This window comes from Ambystoma mexicanum, chromosome 9 (genome assembly GCF_040938575.1).
Source record: "Ambystoma mexicanum isolate Mex_15411 chromosome 9, UKY_AmexF1_1, whole genome shotgun sequence".
Lineage (NCBI taxonomy): Eukaryota > Metazoa > Chordata > Amphibia > Caudata > Ambystomatidae > Ambystoma > Ambystoma mexicanum.
The window spans coordinates 738,420,031-738,434,925 of NC_090931.1; the positions used below are offsets into that span (position 1 = coordinate 738,420,031).

Below are 14,895 nucleotides of genomic sequence, written 5' to 3' on the forward strand. Positions count from 1 at the left end.
AGAGAAGCCCATCTCAGGAAATGTCAGAAAGAAAGACTAGAAAGAATATATAAAACTGAGAATCACAGTGTCAGTAAATTTTCTGAGAGGAAGATTTTCTAAACTAAGGACCACAGAAACTAGGACGTGTAAGAGTACTTGAAGAGCTACAAGAATTGATCTCAAAGACTATCCAAGGATACTATATCAAGAAAGATCTGTATCACAGATAAAATCTACAAATACACAGACTATCAAAGAAAATACATTCCGTTGGTCTATTTAAGTTAGTTCAATATAGCGGTAGGGTCAAATAGGGTTAGTTTGGATAGACGAAATATTTGCGTTGGACTTCCTGACAACTGACGAGCACCTTTAGTTTATTTAGATAGGTAGGGTATTCCCGCTAGTAATAGGGAAAGTAAGGCCTTCTACTTATAAGTGTCATCAAATAATTGGAATCATGTCTTCTGAGTGCGTCTCCTTCAGATCCGCCACACCAGAAAGGTAGAAAGCAGTGAGCATACTGAAGTCTATAGTCTAAAGCTCAGCAGATGCCAGACACAGAAGGGGAGAGAAGGCCAAGCACTTGGTCAGGGCTATATTCCACATGCTCGGAATTGGCCAAATGCAGCGAGGTCAGAGAAGACTTTGGCCAGGAGACTGACCAATGGCTGATGTGTTACAAGAACAAAGCCTGAAAAGAAATGTTGAGCAGGTGGGAATAAATACTTGCACACTTGTGTAAAAGGTATCATCAGCTTAGTAGGGTGACCCAGGGCTAAAGGGTGAAAATATCTGAGGCATATACATAGCGAAGGGCAAGAGGAGAGGTGTTCTGGCTGGTAGATTAATCAAGGAGGGAGCTGGGCACTATAATTTCGAGTCTGTAGATCAAATACGTGAAGTGGAGACTATAACACTGAGAATGAGAATCAAAAAGCAAGCTGGGCACTATAACTCAAAAACCTTTCTAGAAGGGGCACTGTACAAAAGGATAACGTTCCAAAGGTAAATCGTTGAGACACATAGGGTTAAACCATCCCAATACCTTTAGGACAAGCATTCAATAGGGTTTTTAGACTGATTTGCCAAGTCACTGCAGTAGTTATACCGACCCATCCTGTTATACTTAAGAAAATAGATGAATTTCATGGACAACGTCTGTGTGTTGTGACGATTCACATGGTGTCGTCACTTATCCCTAGGGGCGAGCCCTTTCCCATGAGGCTAGGGAGGTGCGGCCGCTACCCAATAGTTCACCTAAGGGTGGTTTAATGCAGGAGGACCTCATGGGGAGGGACTCGCCCATTGGGGACAAGGACGATCACCTAGGGTGCAGCCCGTTAAATCACGTCACTCCCAAACATTCCCTAGCCCCCCTTCCAAAGCAAGCCATTTCATCAAGAGTAAGCCCATGTATTTTTATAACACATGAAATAGTGCCAGAACAGAACATACTGAAACGAGGAAGAACACAACAACCAAGAAGAGTAACCAACTCTTTAGTACTGCCACGAGGTGGCTCACAGGAGGCATGAGGAATGCCAAAGACATTATCTGCAGGTGTTGACACTGCACTGGGGCGGAGTCCCCGAGATAAAAAGGATAGAGAAGAGGGACTTAAGGAAGTCTGCTCACCAGGAGCCTGCTAGAGCCTGAGAGTAACGAACTCTGAGTGAAGGCTGTGCAGGGGACACCGGCAGCAGGCTGCAAGAGTCTATTCAGTGTCTGACAAGAGCAGACCCAACTGCGAAGCTGAAGGAAAGAAACAGTGGGGTGACCAACCATGTGGACTGTCGGGTCCAAGAGCGGAGCCAAGACCGTAAGGAGCAGAGGACTGCAAAGGTGCACCGGGACCCCAAAGCGGACAAGAACAACAGCAGAAGACACCTACAGGAAACGCCATCCCAGGAAAGACCAGTGACGTGCCGCAGTCCCACGAGATGGCAAAGGGAGGCACAAGAGAAAGGGACACAACGTAATGTTCCTCAGCCCAGTGGAAGCTAGAGGGTTATTGGGAAGCTGAACTGTGCAGAGTGCATCAGGGAGGATCTCCCTCATCCCAATAGTAACAAATTAGCTACAGGACATAGCAACAGTGAACCAAGCATCTGAGGAGAAAGTCCTTGTCGCAGTGGCAGCAATAAGCCCACTGACCACCACAGAAGGGTCTGGGACCCTAGCTACAGGGAAGCAAGAATCGGAGGAGAGCTTCCTCGTTGCAGTGGCAGCAATAAGCCCACTGACCACAGAGAATGATCTGGGACCCTAGCAACAATGAAGAATGCATCCGAGGAGAACTTTCTTGTTGAAATGGCAACCACAAGCCCACTGACCACCAAAGGAGGGTCTAGGACCCTAGCAACAGTGAAGAAGGCATCCGAGCAGAACTTCCTTGTCGCAGTGGCAGCCATAAGCCCACTGACCACCAGAGAAGGGTCTGGGACCCTACCGAGAGTGAACCAAACATCTGAGGAGAACTTCCTTGTTGCAGTCGCAACCACAAGCCTCCAACATCTGAGGAGAACTTTCTTGTTGCAGTCGCAACCACAAGCCCACTGACTACCAGAGAAAGTTCTCGATCCCCAATACAAGGGATCTGAGAAACCGAGGAGAACTTCCTTGGCGGAGTGGCAAGGATAATTCCACTTACCAGCAGATAAGGGTTTGGGACTTTGCTGGGACTGTGAAAGAGTGGTAAAACATACAGCAAGCTGAAAAGCACGAAAAATAACTTTTAATATACCAGGAGAAAGGGGTCATTCTGCGAACACCACAAAACCCCTTGGAACATATTCAAAAGATGACAGGGGAAGGAAGTCATTCCTCCTGGCCTTATTGTGAACTGTGCAAACCAGTAGCAGGAGGAGGGAGTCATTCTCCGGGTCCAGAATGTGGAGTTATGCAACGATTGTATGAAACCCGCAAGTCAGGGTAAGGAAGTAATTCCCCCTGGCATCCTTTTTTCGGGAGAACATTCTTTTGAACATCACATGAATACCAGAAGAACAGAGTCATTCTCCTTGGGGGGGGGGGGGGGGATTTTCTGTTGGATTATATTAGCCTGCAGTTGTAGTGTGAGGGATAGAGGTAAGTTGTGACACAGGACAGTGGACTTTAATTTTGACAGACATTCTGATGGATCTTTTAGTATTAGTTTGAGGCAGGGAACCCCCACTTAGATGATAGGGATATTGAGGGTCTTTCTTCTATAAATAAAGGTTAACCACCACCATGCCACCTTTGTGTCAGCTTCCTTCATCGGCACCCTTAGAGCGTTCTGTTACTCCTTTGGCACAAGCTGCTCAAGATTTTATCCGGGGGAAACATTATAATGCCCACCATGCTGATAGAGGCTGGTCATGATCACACTGCTACCTTCAGAAGAAAACAGGGCTATAACTTTCTATTGCACTTCAGAAATTCTACCCCTGATCACCATTATCAAGCAACATAAGAGCAGCATTCATTAACACTTTATGATGAGAACACACAAATTGTCAACATTGAGGTAACCAAACTAAACAATTGGACTACCCCATAGGGCATTTGAATTTTAAGCAAAAGTACCTTAAATTCTGTCTAAATATCTAGCCCATTCTACTACATAAGCCTCCCTAAATCATATGTTAATTTGGATCTACTACAAATAGAGGTGAGCTCTCGGTAAGAATCATGCAACTCCCAAAAAACTAGCTTAGTACAAATGTTGACATTTAATGTATCCTGGATAACCCAAAACAAAGCTCTTTAGTACTATGTACAGGTATTGCTAACACCATGCATGCAAGATAAAAATACAGTTTCACCACTCAGAAACCAAATGTCACGTGTGCTATGCGCTGGATTTAAAATATTTCCTTTTTTATTACTTGTGTCATATAACAGTACATTTCAACAGCTTTCTAACAATAAAAATAAAGAAGATAAAAATACATGCAATTACCACATCAAAACAGGAGAATAATTAAAAGAGACACATTGTCATAAAAAGGAAAAAGTCCATTCATAATCCGCTATTTTTAAGAAGTCAACCCATTCAGCAGAAACTCCCATCAGGACAACTTTACTGAATACTCTCCAAAATACATACAACTTTTTTTTCCAGAAGATTGTGAAGAATATAATGCAAGGTTCATATTTCATTTTCATTATATACCCAGAAACCAAATGCTGCATGCGCTGGTTTATAAAATATTTGATCTAGCATATACAGAGCAGTTTTGTTTAAAAATGTTGCCCCCTTCAGAATATTGTCCGAGTTTAGAATTCTCATGATCAGTTTTTAAACTCAAATAGGGATTACAATTGCCATAGGTGAAAAGATAATATGCCCCTCCAGCAAGCCACTTCTAATAGAAAGAAATAAAAGAGCAGATGGGAAGACTCATAAAAGGATCATGCATCAGGCACCATCCTGTATAGCTTGCATGTTCGCTCTTTACCAACAACTCGGTCATTGAATCAGAAGGTTAAAATGGTATGTAGGCTCTACTTACTTTAAATGAACTTCTTTTTGCGAATGTAGCGCTTCTCCCAAGATCTTTCCTGTTTCATCCACAACAGCAGCCCCTGTGTCATCACAACTCGTTTCAATTCCTAGAACTAATCTTGGCGAGGAGTGCTCAGAATGATAGGCAGGCTTACCCAAGGCTGCCGAAAGGGGAATCAGATGTTGGGATTTAGAAAAGCAACTTGTAACTATACCTTGCACTGGAAACTTCAAGCTGCAGGTTGCCCTGAAAAAGAACTATCAAAGTCACAATTATAAAATGAATACTTTGAAAAACAGCATACATTGGTGCCTTAAAAGGAACAGACAGTAGATATAGATCAATTCTGCTGTCATTAGGAACACCATGATCATGATGTATTACTTGAGGACTGAAATTTGAATGAGTTGGCATTCAATAGGTAAGATAATAAAAGGATTTTAATACTTTCTAAACTGTGTAGCAGATCAGACGGAGGACGCTGACTCTGAGGACATTTCAACTACATATTTATTAAACAATATATGTCCCTATCTCTATGGGGTGTTGCCTGTCTATTAAACTAGCTAGGTGCTCGTCTGTGAATGTCCAAAAGCAAAGTGCCTACAGTCCAAACTAAGCCATACTGACCCTACCACTATTCTAACAACTAAAGATAGGAGAATGACTCCCTTCTCCTCAACTGCTTCCTGCATGTTTCTTCTTCTCAGTTCTTGTTAATACAATATGTGCAAGTAATCTCTTATGGCTCCTTTAATCAGTTCATATAGTTCCTTCAAGACCCTGGTACACCCCTTTCCATTCTCAGGTGTTGGCACCTTGAACAACCATTTTGCTCATATATGGTTGCTCCCCCCCCCCCTTTTCCAGGGTAGTGATACCCAGTCTCTGTAATCCTCCCCCTTTATATCCTTTTCTTTTTTTTTTTTTTTTTTATTTATTTTATTGGTTTATACAAACCTTTAAAATACATCCAGTTTGTCAGAACCCAATAGCCAATACAAAGCAAGACAAGACCAGACAAGGCAGAACATATAAGCATGAAATAAGATTCCATCCTTTTGACAGGGGTCAAGCCTTTGGTACTAGAGGAGCTTTATCGGGAAGGGCTCAATGTACTTCATCTGAAGGTTTACACAATGTTAAGCACTACCCTGAAGTCCCTGTACTGCGGCATCAGATAACTCAAGGCTCCTTTCAATCTCATGCAGAAATAAGGTCAGCACCCTTGTCAGTTTTGTATTGGAGCCCGTAAACATCAAGTGCCACCATTCTTCAGCACTCCTCAGTGAGTATTCATTTAACATTTGGCCTAAGTGTTTAGTTCTTAGGGATCTATGGAAAGGGCAGAATAGGACAAGATGTTTGAGTGTTTCAATGCAGGCTTTACAGAACCTGCATACTGTGTCTGACTTGTCCTTTCCAGCCCAGTTCTTTGTTCGTTCTTTTGTTCTAAACAGATTTAGGCGAAATCTCATGAAAGTGGCCCTCCTCCTGTTGTCTGGGAATAAGACCACATAATTTTGCAGTTTGTTAAGCGCTCTTGCTTCACTAGGGGCATCTCTCATTGTTTTCGAAGTCCCTCGGTCTGTGCTGGTTTGAATCCAGTCTAATTCCCAGATCTTTTTCTTTACCATCAGTGGATTGTCCTGCAGCGTTTTGATATTGGTCTCATACATGGTCAGAAGCTCTTCACATTTTTTTGACCATATGGCTAACAGCCCGTCTGGGTTCGCGTTTCCAGGATTGCTCAATATTTTATATTGTGGGGCGGCATCAGGCAGCGTGATTTTCCTAAATAGAGCCAGGGCGTTCCACGCAATACGAGCCTCAATGGATATCAAGCCTAGCTCATATCGTAAGCACACTGTTGAAGTGCTGTTTGGTAGGTGTAAGGTTTTCACCCAGAAGATGTGTTCTAGGGTTGACCAGAGTTCCACTGGACACCCAAAGGCATTTTCGGCTCCGTATATGAGAGCTGGGACAACCTTCTGTTGGTAGAAGGATATCACTGGCTTGAGCGAGAACTTCCCATATCTTTTATTTAGGATCATGGCTTGGGAAGCAAAATTTTGGCATTTTGTTTTCGCAATCTCCACCCAGGGGCTGTCATTTAAATTTGTGTTAACTTGCATGCCGAGATATCTTGTGCTTTCTACCGTGATTAGTTTTTCTTTTCCTAAATGCCAACAAAATTTATTGCTTTTCCGGTGGCGGGCCATTTGCAGGTTTTGCAGCGTCAGAATTTCACTTTTAGTGTTATTGATGTACAAACCGTTGTTATCCGCATAGCGTTCTACTGCATACATTTTGCGCTGAAGGCCGATTGGAGTAGTGTCTAGCAGGATTAGATCGTCAGCGTACAACATCCAGCTCAGGGCAGAGCCATGTATTTTAGGGGAAAAGGATCGAGGCTCATCAATTGCAATGCCGATATCCGAGAGGAACAAATTAAATATGATTGCCGCCAGGGGGCAGCCCTGTTTAACTCCACAAAAGGTGTTAATTTCTTCTGTAAGAGTTCCACGTTGGTCAAGGCGCACTCTAATGGTTGTTGCAGTGTGGATTTCTTTAATGGCGGCTATATATCCTTTTCTCTTTTACGTAGGTCACAATATTCTTTCACTTTAGCTTCTCTGTCTCTTGACAGATATTTCAGTTTACCCTCTCCCCAGGCCTGGCTCCCTCACTCTTAGTGCGTCTTAAAATTCCTATTGTGTTCGTACTTCTCTCAATGAACACTTTGCTTTTCTCCTCAGGTGTGTGTTTTTAACATTCAGAGTCTCTTTCAAGGTTGATTATATTAAGGTTTCTCTTGTCACCATCATTCCAGTTTCTTACTCCCTCATATTTATCACTAGGACGAATATGAACAGTCTCATAACTATTCCCCTCATGTCTCCCAGGTATCCCATTTTCCCCTTTACCGGGGCTTGCCTTGGGTAACGTCACTGGGGCCTTTGTATATTTGGGATTTGCTACTTTCCTTGTTTGCTCTGACTCTTGCTTCTGTCTGGCGTACCCAACCTCCGTATTCTCCCTCGTTATGGATCGACAGCTCCATGGGTAACTGTTTTGCAAGCATTCTGAGCCACCTGGTGGTTTCGGCATAGTTTGAGGGACCGCCGGTCCACTACAGGATCTTTGTGGTCACGCCACCACTATCGCCTCCTCTCTTCTTTCTTCTTTCTGGATGCTCGACGTACCGTGCCCTGCTCTCGGCTCCCTGCAGTTTTCAAACGTGCAGGCTTTGCCGTCTGCAGAGTCTCCTCCCCTGTCAGGTGTTGCGCCGACCTGGGGCTTGCCTGGCTGGTGTATGCGTCTCTCGGCCTCCTCTTGCTTCGCAGTTGCTCTCAAGTTCAGCTTCTTTGTTACAGTTAAATGAGTTTTTCCTTAAAGAGACATTCATTTTCTGGTTAAAATGTACGTTTGGTAACATCTTCTTCCCAGTCTCTATGTTGTAGTTCTTCCAATTTGTCTGATATTCCAAAGTAGACCATAAGCAAAAGTGGAAGTTCCTCAGAGGAACAGGAGTCCTTGTCCGCACAGGGGGAGTCTTGACCCCTAAGGAGGGTGCTGCATAGCTGGCTCACCTCCTTAGCCTCACAGGGGGTGGAGGGGCTTTCCATTGGGGGAAAGGGATGAATTACCTTGATTCATCACAACTGTTAACAGCAGAGTGAGTAAAGTGTCAATTATAAGAATAAAAGTGACTAGTTGGAGGCTCATTTGAAACGGAAATGCAGGTGTCCCTACCCACCACAGGATGAGGGAACAAAACAGCAACCAGAAAAACATTGGGGGGCATCAGTTTAAGAAACCAACATTTTTTATTTATTTATTTTGCATGTTAAAGCTCTCACACAGCCCGCGGGCATCGAGGTGCTGTTACAGGAATTGTTTTTTTTGTTTAGTTTTTTTGTCTTCGTTGCATATTTATAACGCGCTTAAATAACCAGAGGTTTCTAAGCGCGGACCCGGGGATCGGACCAGTGTTGCTTCGTGTCGTCTTGCTTCCAAGGCGAGCACGTTGCTGCTGAGCTGTCCTCCCGGGAACATAGTAGCCATATGCTAAAATAGTCATATATAATCATAATTATTTTCTTCAAAACAGTAAACGGACAGTAAAAATGTGCTTTTAATCAGTGAAACAGCATCAATGCAAAATGACAAACATATCTCAGCCACTCTATCACTCTTCAACATTCACATATTCTCATCTAAAAAATGACAACACACAATAAATAAGGCTAAACGGGGAAAAAAACAAGTTATCACAAATTATACATGTTTTTCTTTGGGAAAGAAGGCCACATATTGTTTCTTCAGATAGCCATCTTCTCCCCAATGTTCCACGTTTCAATGACCCATGTCCGGTGTGAGTAAAATACCCTCAAAGGTATTGCCTCATGATCTGTCATGCCTGACCTTTTCCTGGCCTGGAGAGCAATAAGCAACTGCTGCCTCTGTTTCATGGGACTCCTCGGCAGACCCTAGCATGAGCAGCTGCGGGCTTCATAGAGGTGCTCACACCAAAACCAGTACCATACTAAGCCAGGTCCACCGAAACCCTGAGACCAAGATGGCCACCATTCTGAAGTGTTGCTGAAGATGCAGCTCAGTAGGCCGCAGCCATTCGGCCTGAGCGATCCTGCCTGGCGACTGGTGAGGCGGCTTTGCCTTGTAGAGTACCGTGTCCCTGACAAGTAGAGCTCCGCTGGTGGCCCCTGGCATTAAGTGCTGTGTCTGCAACTGCCTCAGGAGCAATGGAGAACTGAGTACTTTGGTGAGCGGGAGGCTGAGCGCACTGTGCAGCTTCAGCGAGGGCCGTCAGAGGTGGTGGCCAAATGCACTTTACCTCACACAGTTGGGTCCTCCAACTGTGACGCATGAGCAAGCTGTATTGGTATTTAATTGTTTCTGCCTTGATAAGAAGCTAGATGGCTCACTGTGGGTGAGTCTAGGTTTGGGATTAAGTGCCTTATCACTTTACACTGTCACTTTATCATGCCGTACTATTATATTGAGTACATTGTAGGACGGCTGTCGTTGAGATTGTAAGAAGCATACCATTCACTCCCCAAGAGATCTTGTAGGATATCTTTTAAGCCATCCCCATTTTATGGTGGGCAGACAGACACAACAGATAAACCAATCCAAGATGGACTGTTATACACAGGGTGCTTTGGCACCCAAGAGGAATGCAGATGCGACTGGTCCATCTGTTGGACCTGATCTGGACTACATTGGTACACAACACAGTGAGCTACTCAACGCAATCGTTAGTCTTCAAATGTCGAAAGTAACCAAGATGAGAAAGGTCAGCACAGAAGTATTGCTGATCCGAAAAGATCTTTGTAACTTGGCAGATAGAGTGAAGGCAGCCGAACAAGATTTTGGAGGACACTGGGGATATGTATGGTCAAGATTCTAAGGCAAGGGGATTCAGAGCTGTGCCTGCATACCAGGGCTTTGGGAGTTAAGTGCAAAGGATGCTGAGAGCAGGTTGCTTCATAATATAGGAGGTGTGGGCCTGCCAGAGGGGGAGGAAGCCTATAATGTAAGCGGATACATTGAGAAGGTGCTGGCCTAGGAGGTAACGACAGCCAGTCCGTCCCAGAGTTTAGGTGAGAAACAGTCATCGCCATTTGACATGGCATGATAACCTGTTCTGCGTTTTTTCACACAGAGTCCTCAGTCATCATTTTTTTCTCATTGTACTTTTCACAACGGAGGAATATCCATTTGCATATCAGTTTGCATATTTGCCATTTACTATTTGCATATCACAGAACAGGGTATCATGCCATGTTCTTTCTAGAGAGGGGTGCCTGCTATCTTTTTTGTATTTTTGGAAGGAACTTGGGGTTGGTCACTAAGTTACCTGAGGGAACCCAGACGTGGACCCCTTGCTCACTGTGCTCAGAGAGGCACAGTTCCACCTCACTGATGAGGACCAACAGGGCTGCAACACGTGTCTGGGGTTGCTGTTGGTACTCTTGTTCAAATTAGTTTTGCCTGCACAGTGCTGGACTGCCCCTGTGGACGGGACAAAGACGGATATGCGAATGGATATTCCTCCTTTGTGAAAAGTATAGCAAGCAAAAAGCGATGGCTGCGGACTCTCGAAGTGAGAAAAAACCACAGAACAGGTTATCATGTCATGTTCTTTCTAGAGACGAGCACCTGCTATTTTTTTTGTATCCGACATGTACCACTACTATGGTTAGGCAATTGCTGGTAACCATTCACACTTGACTTCCATTAAACTTCCACACACTGATAAAAGGCAGAGCACGAGAGCATACTACGAGCGAGGCAAATGACACAAAGGAGTAGCTTTTTCCGGATGACAGATGAACGAGGGGAGTAAGACGGCAAAATTAGAAGGGTGCACAAAGACCGGTCTGTGTTGAAGTCAAGGATGCAAGAGGCAACATTGTATAAAGAGCGCAAGTACGAAGATTGGTAAAGAGTGTGATGAAAAATGCGAGGACAGCTTAATTGCTGATGGATGTTTGAAGTGGAAGGAAGAAAGATACAATACCCATAACAGAGTGGTCCGGCACTACCATTGTGTTCAATCAAAAGGTCTCTGTGAGGTGTCCAGCCAAGAAGTGGCAGAAAAGAAAGTAAAAGAACGAGAATGAGGAATGAAGTGAATCGAAGTGGTCCTGCTACAGTTTAAGCAAAATCCTTTGCAAAATCGAAAGTCTTCGATACTTGATATAAAGGAGTCAGAGCCCAAACGAGGGAGACCCATTGTGAATGGGAAATAAGAGTCTGAGCCGGAACAAGGGAACCCAATTGTGAATGTGAAATAAGGGGTCCGAGCCCTAACGAGGGAGAACAATTGTGAATGTGAAAATCCTGACAAGAAAGGAACTTTGGTGCTTGTTTTCTTGGTTTGCTACATCAGGCCCTCTACAATAAGAGACCTTTTATTTGGAAAGAGACTTTGACACAGAAGTCCCTGATACCTATGCTTTGCACTATATCCTCGTGTCAGAGAAGCCAGTGTGTGTGCAAAGCTTGAGCATGCCGCCTTGTCCCGTGCTGAAAACGTAGGGAAGGGAAGCCAACTGCTCAATTATACTGCCATATCATTTCTTGAGCACTTTTCTTTTTGCATACATTGTTGTCCCACACGATTTGTATTTCGAAGTAAGGATTGGCAATAGGTTTATTAGTATAGGCCCTTTTATTTCGACTAAGACTCCACTAGGGCTTGCAGTATTATTATTTGATGGTCGTTGCTTGCTCCCATTGAAGTTCAATAAACACCCTTGAACTGTGATCACTTGTGTCTGTCTTCACTGTTTGATACCATGCCTTCCTTAACCATCCCTTCCTTACACCGTATGAAGGCCTAAAGGCCATAACCTTATCTCTGCCAAACCCATTGGGAATTCTTAAGTGACCAAACCGGTATGGTCCCTCTTATGGTGATTACAGTCTTTCATCCCCCCTCAATCCTGTCCGACATTTCCCAACTGCATCAGTCTTCACACGCTCTTCCTCCTACTCCCACTCCAATATCCGCTTGCTGCTACTCAAACCTTTCTTCACTATTCGCCACTCCACCTCTTACTACTTTTCTAACTCCTCCTTGCCATCTTCTCCTCCTCTCTTATTCCTCCTTTCACGCTCTCTCATTCCAGGTCTCAACACCCCCCTTGCTGCTCTCTCTCTTCAAAATTACCCTCAATGACCATCTCACACAGCCCTACAGATAAGGTGTGTATTGGCCACTTTTACTCCCTAAAAATAGGCACTTACTCCCCGAAAAATAAAAATAGGGAGTACAAATATTCCCAAAAAAAATGGAAAACCGACACATAGAAGGCTGTCCCTGTTTTCATCCACACAGCTCCATGAATATGTTTGGACCAATCTTCCAGACTTACTGCCTGATCTGAAGAAGTGCAAATGTAACTTTTCAATGTGTATGAATAACTTGGTGTATCTGGAGCCGTGCAAGTCTCTCACCAAATTGGTACCAGTATCTTAATTCCAACATCCTAACTTCACTCTCTCCAAACACACCAGTACCCACCTCTAGCTGCTTCACACTCCTCTCAGGGTCTCCGGGACCTCCTGCCCCTCCTCTGACCTCAGCTGACCAACTCTCTCTGAACACGGGCTCTCCTGGGCTTTTAAAGCCCTCCACTACTTGTTTGGAAACTTCCTAAGGCTCCCATTGGCCACTCAGGGAAAGCCCACTCCGTGGGCCAATCCTTGCTTTCTCAGAAAAAAAAACCCTTTTATTTCCTCCTCTTGTGGCCTGGAACATTTCCTGGGAGACTTCATACAGTCTTCAGCACCTTATCCTTTCAGCCTCCGTTATCTTTCACAAGGCCACTTGGTTGTTGGTGTCGGTTGCTCTCTGCTTTCCTTCTCTTCCCGTTTCAGGGAAGCTAGTGCCCAGTGTTTTTGGTGAGTGATCCATTGTTAGCCAGGTAGCAGGTCTTCAGACTGCTGGGTCTCCCAGTCTGAACCTTACATGGGTGGAGAAAGTCCACAAACATCAAGAAATGTGTCTTTCTGGTCCAGCCCGATGGACGCAGGTGCTTTGTGTACCTGTAGCCCTTTCCACATCAGGGTTTCTCTCCCGTTGCTTACAGCGGCATAATCGGTGCAACCTCAGTTAGGACCCAGCCCCTGCTGTTTGTCTCTAAGGCTCTGCTCCCTGTGGTTCACTGGCAATTACGGTGGTATAAGGAGTGGTGCATGGTGATAGCTATAGTGTGTGGGTCTAACAGTATAGCAGACCGCTCTGATCCCCAGGGCTCTGTGGGAACTTCTGAAACAAGAGAGACTCATGTCCTGTACAGGGACAGTGGCACTAATCTGCGTTAAACATTCTGGGGATAGAGAGAATGAGGTTCATTTCAACTCTCTCAGCACACCAAGAGTAGGTCTGGCTCTGCTTATACTAGGCAACCTACCCAAGTTTAAGATGGGTCCTGCTACCGCTCTGACACGTCAAACCAGTAATTTATTTTACATTTCAGGAGCTTGAGTAAATGGATTTTGCTTGAATGTAAGTTCTGCTAGCCAGTCTTACTTTCATTAAGTACCTGCGCCTTAAAAATGGGGGTTTGTTTTTACCCAGATGAGCCTTCCAGCCCATAAGGTATGCAACTGAAACACTAGCATTCATAGTAGTTTGTTCTAGCAGCCTTTAAATTGGATGGCACATTCATTACGGTTGAGGCACTACTGAGCCACGACAAGTTACAATTTAGGATATAGCGCATAGAAGTCTTTGCTGCCCCTTGGACTTCTCCCAGCCACTATCGGGTTTCCTAACAACTAATCGGCGCGTGAACCTGAAGAGTGCCCTCACAGTGCTGTTTGGCTGTGGCTGCTGGTGCCAACCCTAAAAGTGCTTTCAATTTGAATTTCTTTCTCCTTACTCTGTGAGAAGACAGCGCCTGGCTGCGACAAACTGCTACACAGAGGAATATAGCGTGGCCTTTCACTGGTCGTGGATTTGAGGCACGCCCGTTAACTGAAGGAGACGTTAAAAGCTGAGAGGGGGACTCCCAAGATGGCTGCCGTAGGGGGAGCACTCTGAAAGCAGTTCTCCGGAGCCCCCGACAGCAGTAAATCAGCATGAGTGTCCTCTCCCCGGGCACAAAGCAGAGACCCTCGGGGAGCAGAGTGAAGCAGCACCCCAAAGAGGCCACGGGCGAAAATAAAATAAAATACATAAAGAAATAAAAGCGGCAAAGCGCAGCACAAACTCAGCGAAGCCCCGCCAACCCGCCGAGGGAGAGGAGCGGAGGGACAGACAGGCTGCGCTCGATAGTCCCGCAGCGTCGGCCCGAAACACCATAAGAAGGCAGAGGCATACACAGAGGGGAGAGGGCGGTGGTGTGCACCCCCACCAGAGACACCTCCGGCAGCAGCCCGAGAGGTCCCAATATGGCTGCACCCACACCCAAGGGAAGCAAGGCAAAGAGCTGGAGCCCCAGTGAAGTAAAGACAGGCGAGCGGAGCAGAAACGCCACCCGACCGCGGGCCAGACAAGGAAGAACCCACATGCACAGAGATGAGATGGGGCCGCCACTGGAGAGATGGAGGAGCACCCCCCGGATCGTGCTAGTGGTCCGGAGCCAGGGTAAGAGGAGACAGGAGACAAGGCTGCAAACAGAAGGGAGGAGCTGGGGCTCCGGGACCCCAAGCCGGGCAGGACAGCTACAGGAGCTGTAGAGCAAGCCTCGCTCAGAAGCCTTGGAGAGGCTGAGGGGTCTGGTGTGGCGGACGAGGACCGAGGCCTCCCAGGATCAGCAGGCCCCTGCAGGGAACTACAAGTGCCAACGGAAACCAAGAAGCGAGACCCGGCCGCCCCCGCCTACCTTCCTCCCGCTGCTTCTTCTACTTACTTGGTGCCGGGGGAAACTCACACAACAAC

The 14,895-nt window shown here is 45.5% G+C and overlaps 1 protein-coding gene across 4 annotated transcripts in view; it reads right to left on the reverse strand.

The window, feature by feature from the left end:
• The window catches only part of OSGEPL1 (O-sialoglycoprotein endopeptidase like 1), a 440,031-nt gene that overhangs the window by 314,284 nt on the left and 110,852 nt on the right, over nucleotides 1-14,895 (reverse strand). The window contains exon 3 of one of the 4 annotated variants that reach the window (XM_069615644.1): nucleotides 4,482-4,732. The exons of 1 other annotated variant lie outside the window; for it this stretch is intronic. In XM_069615644.1, the coding sequence (XP_069471745.1) occupies nucleotides 4,482-4,732 (251 nt within the window). Of the gene's footprint in view, nucleotides 1-4,481; nucleotides 4,733-14,895 lie in introns of those variants that run through there. 2 more of the 4 variants (XM_069615643.1, XM_069615646.1) reach the window with 2 other exon arrangements.